This window comes from Spea bombifrons, chromosome 11 (assembly GCF_027358695.1).
Source record: "Spea bombifrons isolate aSpeBom1 chromosome 11, aSpeBom1.2.pri, whole genome shotgun sequence".
Lineage (NCBI taxonomy): Eukaryota > Metazoa > Chordata > Amphibia > Anura > Pelobatidae > Spea > Spea bombifrons.
Window position 1 is genome coordinate 5,867,364 of NC_071097.1, and position 10,958 is coordinate 5,878,321.

The window sequence follows — 10,958 nt, forward strand, 5'->3', positions numbered from 1 at the left end:
AAAAAACCTTACCAAACCGAGGGAAAAAGGTCCAGAAAACCGCCAAAAAACCTTCTCTGACCTGAGAGCTGCTTACAGATCTGCCCCCTTCCTGACCTCAGATGCCTCCTGGCAGACTGAGATGAAACCGGAAGCACGCCACCGCAAAGATCAGACGCTTCCTGGCTGAAATCGTCGGCAGACTGAAGCAGAGTCCCGGCGTTCTGCTTCCAGTTAGCCCGCCCAAGGGCTGCTAAAGGTAAGTAGGCTACAGTCCTACCAAGGACCCTGAGTGAAGGAGCCTTTCCCTGCTCCGGTAAACAGGTTCCTACCGAGGACCGGACCGGAGAGGGCTAAAATGGCCGAGAAACGCTTGCCCGCTACCCAAAGCGGGACTGCAGCGCTGGACAGGAGAGCTCTGCCACGAGCTCTGAAAACAACAAATGGGGGATGTACCTACCCGGATAGGGCAGGAAAGAACTGTGGGTAAAGGGGAGGTTCTGGGGGTTTAAATCTTCCCTGCCCTATTCGGATAGGCGGACCTATCTCATATGCTACCGGGAGTAAGAAGGGAAATTTATCCTCACTCTCGTGGACCATGCCACCCGTTACCCCCCTAGATTTGCTTAGAGAGCACTGGCAGGGACCGAAGGACCGACAATAGTAGAGTACGTGTTGGCCTTCTGGGATAGATTGAAGAACCACACGGACATGGTCCGGGAAAACCTTCAAGTGGCGCAAGGTTGGCAGAAACGGTGGTACGACCGGACCGCCCCGGAGCCGTGCCTTTGAAGTAGGGCAGAAGGTCCTAGCGCTTAAACGATCCCGTCACGATAAGCTGCAGGTGGTGTGGCAGGGACCGTATCGGGTGGTGAAGCAACTGTGCAAAACCACCTACATGGTAGCTAAATGTGCAGACGGAAGGATCCAGCGAACCTTCCGTGTGAACATGTTGAAAGCCTACCAGGAGCGTCCCGAGGAAGTAGCAGTTATTTGCACCCCTGCGATAGATGACCCTGAGGGATTACCATGGCCCAGGTAGCGTCAGGGACGAGGGAACTTGGCGCGATATAGTTAGCGGTGCAGTTAGGGGAATCCCAGAAGGCCCAAGTTCTCCAGCTGTTAGATCAGAGAGGCGGCTTTCTCTCTGCCCTCCCCGGATGCACCACCGCGTGGAGACTCCAGGGCAGACCCCGTTACGCCAAGCGGCGTACCGAGTTCCTGAGTCTGTCCGAGAAGGGATGTTAATGGAGATTAGGGAGATGCTCGATCAGAGAGTGATTGAGCCGACCGAGAGCCCCTTGGCTTTTCCGGTAGTCCTAGTGCCTAAGAGAGATGGGACGACTCGGTTCTGTGTAGTCTACCACAGGCTCAAAGACCGGACTGTGACTGACACGTACCCCATGCCCCGAGTAGATGATTTGTTACACCGCATCTCTCGTGGTAAGAGAGATCGGCCTTCATCACATTGGGACTATACCAATTTAGGGTAATGCAGTTTGGCATGAAGAACGCTCCGGCGACGTTCCAAAGGATGGTAGATCGACTCGTCGATGGCCTCCAGGACTATGCTTGCGCGTTGCAATCGGAGTTAGCCACCTAACCAAAGAAACAGCCCTAAGCCGACCCCGTTGGGGTCTAGCCGGGTCTGTCACTGGAAACAAAGGGGGGAGTAATGTGATGGTTCCTACAGTCACCCTACCCCTCAGTTAATGTTATCCAGTGACATGAAACTCTTTAATGTGTTACTAATAAAAATTTATATTAATGCCTTATTTTGTAAAAGTTTGCACACGGCACACTAAGGTCTGAGAGATAATCTAATAAAGATAATGTGTGCTCTTTATCTCCCAGACTTAGTGGTCCCGGTGTCCTGTTGTATTGCTCCTCCTCCCCTCGTGGTGTCCCTACCTATAAAAGGCGACACCTGTCCCATAATAAACAGTTATTCCTTTTGTTGTACCTAAAGACTAGTCTTGCCTGGTTATTTGGGTACTGGATAGCGACATCCCTTTACTTTGCTTGGGGATATTGCCTACAGATTGCGGGGAATTATTGTCCTGAAGGGAGAAGTCGCTCTTGGTGGAGAGGGAGAACCTGAGGTCCCTGGTCGGTCCGTCACACCGACACTAGCGGAGCAATATCCGTAAGGACCCCGAGCGGCAGCAAATCAAAGTTTCCCCGGGACAGCCGGCGTTTGTACGATAGCCGCACTGCCTGATCGCCACCTCTCTAGCGGCTCCAGTGACAAGGGATCCCCAGTCTCTGCGAGGGTGTCTGGGCTACGAGAGCCGAAGTCCATGGGTAGGGCAGGTGATACAGGGATGAGGTAGGACGGGAAGGGGAGCCAAGCGGCAGTAGGTTGAAGCTTCCCCCGGGATGGACCGCGGGACAGCCGGCGTGGGTCCGATAGCCGCGCTGGGGCAGTTATGGTTAATGAGGGTTTTTAGGGTTAATTTAGGGGCAGTAATGGTTAATAGGGTGTTTAGGGTTAATTTAATGCTGAGGACTGAGGGCACGGGCGTAGGAACCGGGGGGGACGGATCCCCCCCAGGAAATCATGCGGGGGGGACCGATAATATAGAAATCCCCCCCAGGGTGAGTGCACTCGGGTGCAGCTGTGAGGGTGCTCACAGCTGCCCGATCGGCAGCTGCAGCCTGCAGGACTGGTTAGGGAAATCCGTGATCTCCCCAACCAGTCCTGCAGCTGCATTAAGGTCACACTCACCAGCTGTCTGTAACTGAGCGCCGGGCGACGGGATATGACGATTATATCCAGCCCCGGCGCTCAGCAGAAACAGCTGTCCGCAGCCGCACTGCACAGACTGCGAGCGGCAAACAGAAGGAAAGTTAGAACAGAAATCAGAAAGGAGGAAGCAGAAAGCAGGAAGCAGGACGGAGGAAGAGAAAGCAGAAAGGAGGAAGAAGGAAGAAAAGGTAAGATTTGTGGAGAACCAAGGTGGGTGGGTGCTTGATTATTGGAGGGTCTGATGTGGAGAACAAAGGTTGTGGGGGGGTCTGATGTAGAGAACGAAGGTTGTGGGGGGGTCTGATGTGGAGAACAAAGGTGGGTGGGAGGGGGTCTGATGTGGAGAACAAAGGTGGGTGGGAGGGGGTCTGATGTGGAGAACAAAGGTTGTGGGGGTCTGATGTGGAGAACAAAGGTGGGTTGGGGGGGTCTGATGTGGAGAACGAAGGTGGGGGGGGTCTGATGTGGAGAACGAAGGTGGGGGGGTCTGATGGTAGATTTGTGTGTGCATATACATATGGTAAGGCATGTGTATGGGCACTTGGGCAGGCATATGTGTATAGGGCAGCTGTGTATATGTGCGTGTATGTGCATATGTCTGTATGGGCAGTGTATATGTGTACGTGTGTATGGGCAGTGTATATGTGTACGTGTGTATGGACAGTGTATATGTGTATGTGTGTATAGGCAGTGTATATGTGTATGTGTGTATGGGCAGTGTATATGTGTACGTGTGTATGGACAGTGTATATGTGTATGTGTGTATGGGCAGTGTATATGTGTACGTGTGTATAGGCAGTGTATATGTGTACGTGTGTATAGGCAGTGTATATGTGTACGTGTGTATGGGCAGTGTATATGTGTACGTGTGTATGGACAGTGTATATGTGTATGTGTGTATGGGCAGTGTATATGTGTATGTGTGTATGGGCAGTGTATATGTGTACGTGTGTATGGACAGTGTATATGTGTATGTGTGTATAGGCAGTGTATATGTGTATGTGTGTATAGGCAGTGTATATGTGTACGTGTGTATGGGCAGTGTATATGTGTACGTGTGTATGGGCAGTGTATATGTGTACGTCTGTATGGGCAGTGTATATGTGTACGTGTGTATGGGCAGTGTATATGTGTACGTCTGTATGGGCAGTGTATATGTGTACGTGTGTATGGGCAGTGTATATGTGTACGTGTGTATGGGCAGTGTATATGTGTACGTCTGTATGGGCAGTGTATATGTGTATGTGTGTATGGGCAGTGTATATGTGTACGTCTGTATGGGCAGTGTATATGTGTATGTGTGTATGGGCAGTGTATATGTGTACGTGTGTATAGGCAGTGTATATGTGTGTATCTGGATGGGCAGTGTATACGTGTACGTCTGTATGGGCAGTGTATATGTGTGTATATAAGGAGTGTATTTGTCTTATAGTGTATACGTCTTTGTAAGTATGTGCAAGGGCAGTGTATATTTATGGGGAGGCGTGTGTGTGTGTGTGTGTGTGAGCAGATTACGTATGTTTGGGCAGGCGTGTATAAGGGTAGTGCATATGTGTGAGTACTGGCAAGTGTGTATGTGCAGGCAATTGCAGCGTATACGTGTGTTTTTGTGGGCAGGCATGCGTAAGAGCAGTGCATGTGTGTGTATGAGCAGGCATGTCGTACTTAAAGGGAAGATTATGATTCCCTGTAACACATGTTTAACCCATTGTGTGTGTGTACGTAAGTGTGTGCATGCGTGTGCATGTTATTCAAGTGTTTAAGTGTGCGGATATGTTCTTGTGTGTATGACGTGTTAGGAGTCTTAGATGGTTCCTTCAATACATCATAGTAGTCTCTGTGGCCGTGTCCAGCGGGGTCCATCTGTGGTTGTAAGATTTGTCTTTTTTTGTGAGTTTCTGTGGGAATTTTCTCCCATTCATCCAGTAGAACGTTTTATGAGCTGAAGGTGATAAACCAAGACATTTTGGACAACACTATGCTTCTAACTTTGTGGGAACAGTTTTGGGGATCATGACTGTGCCCCAGTGTGCAAAACAGCTACTTTGCACCATAACCACTACAGTGCGTTGGTTGTAGGGTCTTACTCTGCCTGCAGTTAATAAAATATTTCTATAAGAGTATTTAAGTGTTGTCTGCTCCCAGACCACAAATGCGGAAAGGGTTAATTGCATCATTGTATTTCTGTAGGATCTTTTGTTAAAATGTTGGCAATTGTGCATTACTTAAAGCATTATTACCAGTTGTTCTAAGTGAAATAACTGAAATATAGGCCAAACTTTCGGTTAATTTTCTTTGACCTGTTTGTTTAATAAAGAGCTTCTCTGTGAAAACTGAACATGATACTTTTTTTGTGCGGAAATTGTACATACACACACACATACATTTATATAAAATTTGCCATGAACAATTCCCAGTTTACTGAACAAGAATATACCCTACCAGTAAAACTGCTATGCCCCCCAGATTTTTAGGGGTTCCTACGCCCATGACTGAGGGTTAATTTAATAAAGTTAACTAAAGGTGCAGTTAGAGGTAAAGCAATCTAAAGGTGGACAATCTAAGGGGAATCTAAATCCTGGGGGCAGTGAAGATTATTAATGTATTTATTTATAAAAGTGTGGTGTCAGTGATATTCTCTGAATGGTTTGAATCTCTGAACGATTCTCTTCCTTCAGTGACATCGCTAGAGTAGGCAGCCAGGCAGGAGGGTTCATTGACCCTAATGAAAGGGGCGGGGCCAATCCTTAGTTTGACTGCAGGGAGGGACTGGGCAAAAGATTCGGATCATGAATCGGATCATTTCAATGACCGACTCGAAATGATCCGATTCACTTTACTGATCCGAACTTCGCATCACTGCTTTGGGGTATATGAAGGGTTAATTCCTTCTTAGCAATTAAGCTTTCAGAGGCAAGGGAGATGTCTACAGTGGAGCTACTCACGGCTCTCTCTCAGTGATTATCAAATTCATTAATACGCTCCCCAGACCATTGCCAGCTACACGATCATCACACAGCTGAGGGATTCCCGGCTTCTGACACATTAATTTGCGGTAAACCACAATTTCTTATGCAATGCTGCCACCGTGTGGTAGCACTTGCCCACCCACCTTTCTTGAGAACCATATTTATCCGTGTAAGTGCTGGCAGCTTTGCCACGAATTTTAACCCTGAAACGGACGGAGGGGGAGCGGTAGGGTGTATGATGTAGCTTGTATGAATGGTGTTTAGCCACCGTTAAGCCCAGCAACTAAACATCGGGCTGAAAAACTGCAGTGGAAAGCAGTTGCCTATAAAGAAGTTTGCAGCAAATTTATAGCAAGACAGATATAGCTTGTTCCAGAGATTATGGGTGGCTCTGAAAAGAGCCTTTGGTGGTGTTGGCCAATTGCCCTGCGGTTACCGATTACCGCACTCACTTGCTCTTGGCAGGCTTGTGGCTCTCGGTCTTCTTGGGCAAGAGCACCGCCTGGATGTTGGGTAGAACACCTCCCTGAGCAATGGTGACCCCTCCGAGCAGCTTATTGAGCTCCTCGTCGTTACGAACAGCGAGTTGCAGGTGGCGTGGAATTATACGGGTCTTTTTGTTGTCGCGTGCAGCGTTACCAGCCAACTCCAATATCTCTGCAGTCAGATACTCCAACACCGCTGCCAGATACACGGGTGCGCCGGCCCCTACTCTCTCGGCATAATTACCCTTGCGAAGAAGCCTATGCACACGGCCGACAGGGAACTGCAGACCAGCCCGGGAAGAACGTGTCTTCGCCTTAGCACGAACCTTTCCACCTTGTTTTCCTCTGCCAGACATACTTTGACTCAACAAATAATCGCGCAGATACTTGACGAAATAGTACGTTACAAAGAAACGCCGCTCGCTTACCCAGCTATTTGTAGCTTCCCCCGTGACGCTATTCGTCACTGATTGGTTCCTTTTCAAAACAGCCAATCGGCTGGAAATAGTCTGAGACACCAATCGGTGTAGGCACTGCGGTTTATGGGCGGCCGCATCTTCACACGTGACAACCTCATCGAATCGGAAGCGAGACAGCAGAACGGCCTTATTTGCATGCGGTGCCTATAAAAGGAAGGGCCCGGCGCAGTAACCTTTCAGTATTCGTCACGGTTTTTTGTGTTCCGTGTTGAAAGGAAAGCAGACGCAATGCCTGATCCAGCGAAATCTGCCCCTGCTCCGAAGAAAGGCTCTAAGAAAGCCGTTACGAAGACCCAGAAAAAAGATGGGAAGAAACGCAAGAAGAGCAGAAAGGAAAGCTACGCGATCTATGTGTACAAAGTACTGAAGCAGGTGCATCCAGACACTGGCATTTCCTCCAAGGCCATGGGTATCATGAACTCGTTTGTTAATGATATCTTTGAGCGCATTGCCGGGGAAGCTTCACGCCTAGCCCATTACAACAAGCGCTCCACTATCACTTCTCGGGAGATTCAGACTGCTGTACGCCTCCTCCTTCCTGGAGAGCTGGCCAAGCACGCTGTGTCAGAGGGCACCAAGGCTGTTACCAAGTACACCAGCGCCAAGTAAAGTTCTCTTTGTTCTCTCTCTTTAAACAAAGGCTCTTTTGAGAGCCACCCACACGGTCTGTCTCAGAGCTATGTGAATTATGTAGCCTCTTTTGTTGGACTGCTAGCTCTGGGAAGAGCATTTGTGAGCATTGAAATGTGCTCCTCACTCCTCCAGATCAGCTGGGGTGTTGTGCCCGTCGACCAGACTGCTTGGCAAGAGGAGCCCAAGGTGAAGGGGCTCCTGTAATGGCAACGATCTGTACGCTGATTGGGTATTCCAGCTAATCGCTGATTTCTCCTGCTGGGACCCAAGGGATTAACCCCTTCACCGTCAGACAGAACCAGCGTTGCAGAGAGAAGGGGCTGCTTTAACACTGCGGCTAGCCCAAGCTGAGCTACATCGTGGGTCTATTGTCCTGAAAACAGGATAAGACATGAGGGGACGATAAAGTCATAATAACAATCACACACATACTGGGACATACAGAATTCAGATAACTACCACAGACGGCGCCTATTAACCCTGGGACGTGTCAGCCCCCATTCAAGCGAGGCCAGCCTTTGGACGACACCAGCTGCCGATCTCACCCCATGTTCTGCCAGTAGCTCAATCTATAGCCAGACCCAGCCACTGTTCAGCTAGTTATTTCAAGGTGTGCATAGAAAAGCGCGGGCAGACTCTGGGAGTATGATCATAGCCTAAGAGAGGGTGTGGGTGGCTCTGAAAAGAGCCGTTGGGTGTTTAAGGGTCACGAGTGAACAAGCTTAACCTCCGAAACCGTACAGAGTACGGCCTTGGCGTTTCAAGGCATACACCACGTCCATAGCGGTAACGGTTTTCCTCTTGGCATGCTCAGTATAAGTGACTGCGTCACGAATCACATTCTCCAAAAACACTTTGAGCACACCACGGGTCTCCTCATAGATGAGCCCAGAGATACGCTTTACACCTCCTCTGCGAGCCAAACGGCGGATAGCAGGCTTGGTGATTCCCTGGATGTTATCCCGAAGCACCTTCCTGTGCCTCTTTGCGCCACCTTTCCCGAGTCCCTTACCTCCTTTGCCACGGCCAGACATGATCGCGTTTACTCCACGAGTTCCACAGCACAATACTCGCGTACGGCCGGCCCGCTTTCTTTTATGCGTACTGGACGGACCTGATGGGGAACCGCACCATGCTGCCTCAAGGGGGTGTTGCTTTTTGAATATATGCTTATCGTTGGTTGGCTGGAGAAGCTTCCAAACGTGCCTCAGCCACCGATTGGCTATTTAGGAATATCAAAAGCCCGCCCGCGGGAAACCTTAATGCTTTTGCCTCCCTCACCGCCACGTGATTGCTTTCGACGATCCCTCATTTACCACTAGGTGGCAGCATTTCGCTGTAAATAAACGCCAAACGGAGACCAAGATAAAGGCGGGCTTTTAGCTTTCGCCGTATCGCTGTTAACGGTCACCCAGTACACAACTTCACTAGGTAGGAGGCTAACCAAAAAAGAGGAGAAGAACTAAATAAAAAAAAAGAACCGCAGCTAACGAGCATTTAATTTAAATAAATAAAAAAAAAGATAACTCTCCACACCGAATTCTCTTGATCAAAGGCTGGGTTTTTCAAATCATCGTCCTAGCCTATGAAAAAGAGGGGCGTGATTAAGCGTATCCAATCACATTCACCTCTACTCTATAAAGGGCTTGAGTTGGCCACAGAATCGTTACAGTTACGTTGGATTCGTCGTTGAAGCAGATCTGCACGCACCAGCATGGCTCGCACCAAACAGACAGCCCGTAAGTCCACCGGAGGAAAAGCTCCTCGGAAGCAGCTGGCGACCAAAGCTGCGAGGAAAAGCGCTCCAGCTACCGGCGGCGTGAAGAAGCCACATCGCTACCGCCCGGGCACCGTAGCTCTTAGGGAAATCCGCCGTTACCAGAAGTCTACGGAGTTGCTTATCCGAAAGCTGCCTTTCCAGCGGCTGGTCCGTGAGATTGCTCAAGATTTCAAGACCGATCTACGTTTCCAGAGTTCTGCTGTTATGGCTCTCCAGGAAGCCAGCGAGGCTTACCTCGTGGGGCTTTTCGAAGACACCAACTTGTGTGCTATTCACGCTAAGCGGGTTACTATCATGCCAAAAGACATTCAGCTGGCTCGCAGGATCAGAGGAGAACGTGCTTAAATAAACGTGGTGTGGGCGAACGCGATTTTCCCCTCACCCTCCCACAAAGGCTCTTTTAAGAGCCACCACATTGTCACTCAAACGAGCTTGTGTTTTGTGTTTCCCTTCGCATGCACGAAATTAACCCTGTTCTTCGCGGCCAAGCTTGAAACATCTCACACCGTTATCCCACTACCGAGCGAGCCGTCAAGCGACCGATTCGCGGCTGGGCATAACGAGTAACGGCAAAGCACAATCTTCAAGCCCGCCCCTCATCTCTATTATGTTACGGACAGCGCTCCGAGCGAGAGCGCTGGCCGAATATGTGAATCCATGCATAACACACAAGTATGGGGCTAGGCTTTCAGCGGGTGGCCCACATAGCCGCGGCCGGTGATTAAACGCTTTTTCTTTTTTCGGAGGATATGATGGTTCTGAAAAGAACCTTTTGTGTGAGGAATTAAGTGGGAAAGCACACACCAGAGGCGCTCCAAAACCCACGCCCCCCCTTCTCACTTTCTGGGGGCTGCCTTTTTAGCCTTGGGTTTAGCGGGGCTTTTGGCAGCCTTGGGCTTAGCGGGGCTTTTGGCTGCCTTGGGCTTTGTGGCCTTCTTAGCTGGGCTCTTGCCAGCTTTCTTCGCTTTAACAACCTTAGGCTTCTTGGGACTCTTGGCAGCGGCCGACGGTTTCTTGATCTTTTTCGGGCTTTTCTTCACTCCTGCAGGGGCTTTCTTGGGCGACTTCACAACCTTCTTAGAGGCTACTTTTTTAGGCTTTACGGGAATTTCCTTCTTCTTTGATGTCTTCTCTCTGCTCTCCAGCTGCTTCTTGTTCAGCTTGAAAGAGCCAGAGGCACCGCTTCCTTTCAGCTGGATCAGGGTCTCTTTAGACACCAGACCCTTGAGAGCGAGCTTCAGGCGGCTGTTATTCTTTTCTACGTCGTAGCCGCCAGCAGCGAGTGCTTTTTTAAGAGCTGCGAGAGACACTCCGCTGCGCTCCTTGGACGCAGAGACCGCTTTCACAATCAGCTCGGAGACACTGGGACCGGACTTCACAGGACGGCTTTTTGCAGCTGCCGGCTTCTTCGGCTGTTTCTTCTTGGAAGAGGTTTCTGCCGGCGGAGGCGCCGGGGAAGGAGCTGTCTCGGCCATCTCACTGCCTGGATCCCGCCAGAAAACAGTTCAAATCGAACGTAAACACGGGGTTAAACCGCCAGAAGTTTGGCTTTTATAGACGAGCTGCCGCACATTCATTGGTTCATGAGCAGTAGCCTGCGAGCCTATGATTGGACGCCGTTTCTGAAACCTCCCCATGCTGCCGATCGCCGGGGCATCGCTGGATTTGCAGTCAGGGAGAGGGGGGTTTGAAAGGAAAATATATTTACCGTTTGCGCGTAAACGTCTCATCACACTTCTAATTATAGATCCTAACTCCAAAGCAGTTGAATTTCTTTAACCGTGCAGCCCCCCCCCAAAAAAAGAAAGAAAAAATAAACTGCCAGGGAACAGCACCCAAGAGGTGTGAAATAATAAATAAATAAAATAATGAATACAGATAATA

The 10,958-nt window shown here is 49.7% G+C and overlaps 5 protein-coding genes across 5 annotated transcripts; 2 read left to right on the forward strand and 3 right to left on the reverse strand.

The window, feature by feature from the left end:
- Positions 1–6,145: 6,145 nt before the first annotated feature.
- On the reverse strand, positions 6,146–6,538 carry LOC128468939 (histone H2A type 2-B-like). The gene has a single exon (XM_053450750.1). The coding sequence runs from the start codon at positions 6,536–6,538 to the stop codon at positions 6,146–6,148; it is 393 nt and encodes a 130-aa protein (XP_053306725.1).
- Positions 6,539–6,824: 286 nt separating this feature from the next.
- On the forward strand, positions 6,825–7,321 carry LOC128468968 (histone H2B 1.1-like). The gene has a single exon (XM_053450774.1). It carries the CDS (start codon positions 6,890–6,892, stop codon positions 7,268–7,270), a length of 381 nt encoding a protein of 126 aa, XP_053306749.1. The 5' UTR covers positions 6,825–6,889; the 3' UTR covers positions 7,271–7,321.
- A 689-nt stretch (positions 7,322–8,010) lies between these two features.
- LOC128469025 (histone H4) lies at positions 8,011–8,356 on the reverse strand. Its single transcript, XM_053450824.1, has one exon. The coding sequence runs from the start codon at positions 8,326–8,328 to the stop codon at positions 8,017–8,019; it is 312 nt and encodes a 103-aa protein (XP_053306799.1). The 5' UTR covers positions 8,329–8,356; the 3' UTR covers positions 8,011–8,016.
- A 652-nt stretch (positions 8,357–9,008) lies between these two features.
- Positions 9,009–9,519, forward strand: LOC128468889 (histone H3). The gene has a single exon (XM_053450706.1). The coding sequence runs from the start codon at positions 9,009–9,011 to the stop codon at positions 9,417–9,419; it is 411 nt and encodes a 136-aa protein (XP_053306681.1). The 3' UTR covers positions 9,420–9,519.
- Positions 9,520–9,824: 305 nt separating this feature from the next.
- On the reverse strand, positions 9,825–10,577 carry LOC128469045 (histone H1B-like). Its single transcript, XM_053450841.1, has one exon. The coding sequence runs from the start codon at positions 10,547–10,549 to the stop codon at positions 9,911–9,913; it is 639 nt and encodes a 212-aa protein (XP_053306816.1). The 5' UTR covers positions 10,550–10,577; the 3' UTR covers positions 9,825–9,910.
- Positions 10,578–10,958: the final 381 nt, after the last annotated feature.

Coding starts and splice junctions, on each gene's coding strand:
- LOC128468889 (XM_053450706.1), top strand. CDS start 9,009: ATGGCTCGCACCAAACAGACAGCCCGTAAGTCCACCGGAGGAAAAGCT.
- LOC128469025 (XM_053450824.1), bottom strand. CDS start 8,328: ATGTCTGGCCGTGGCAAAGGAGGTAAGGGACTCGGGAAAGGTGGCGCA.
- LOC128469045 (XM_053450841.1), bottom strand. CDS start 10,549: ATGGCCGAGACAGCTCCTTCCCCGGCGCCTCCGCCGGCAGAAACCTCT.
- LOC128468968 (XM_053450774.1), top strand. CDS start 6,890: ATGCCTGATCCAGCGAAATCTGCCCCTGCTCCGAAGAAAGGCTCTAAG.
- LOC128468939 (XM_053450750.1), bottom strand. CDS start 6,538: ATGTCTGGCAGAGGAAAACAAGGTGGAAAGGTTCGTGCTAAGGCGAAG.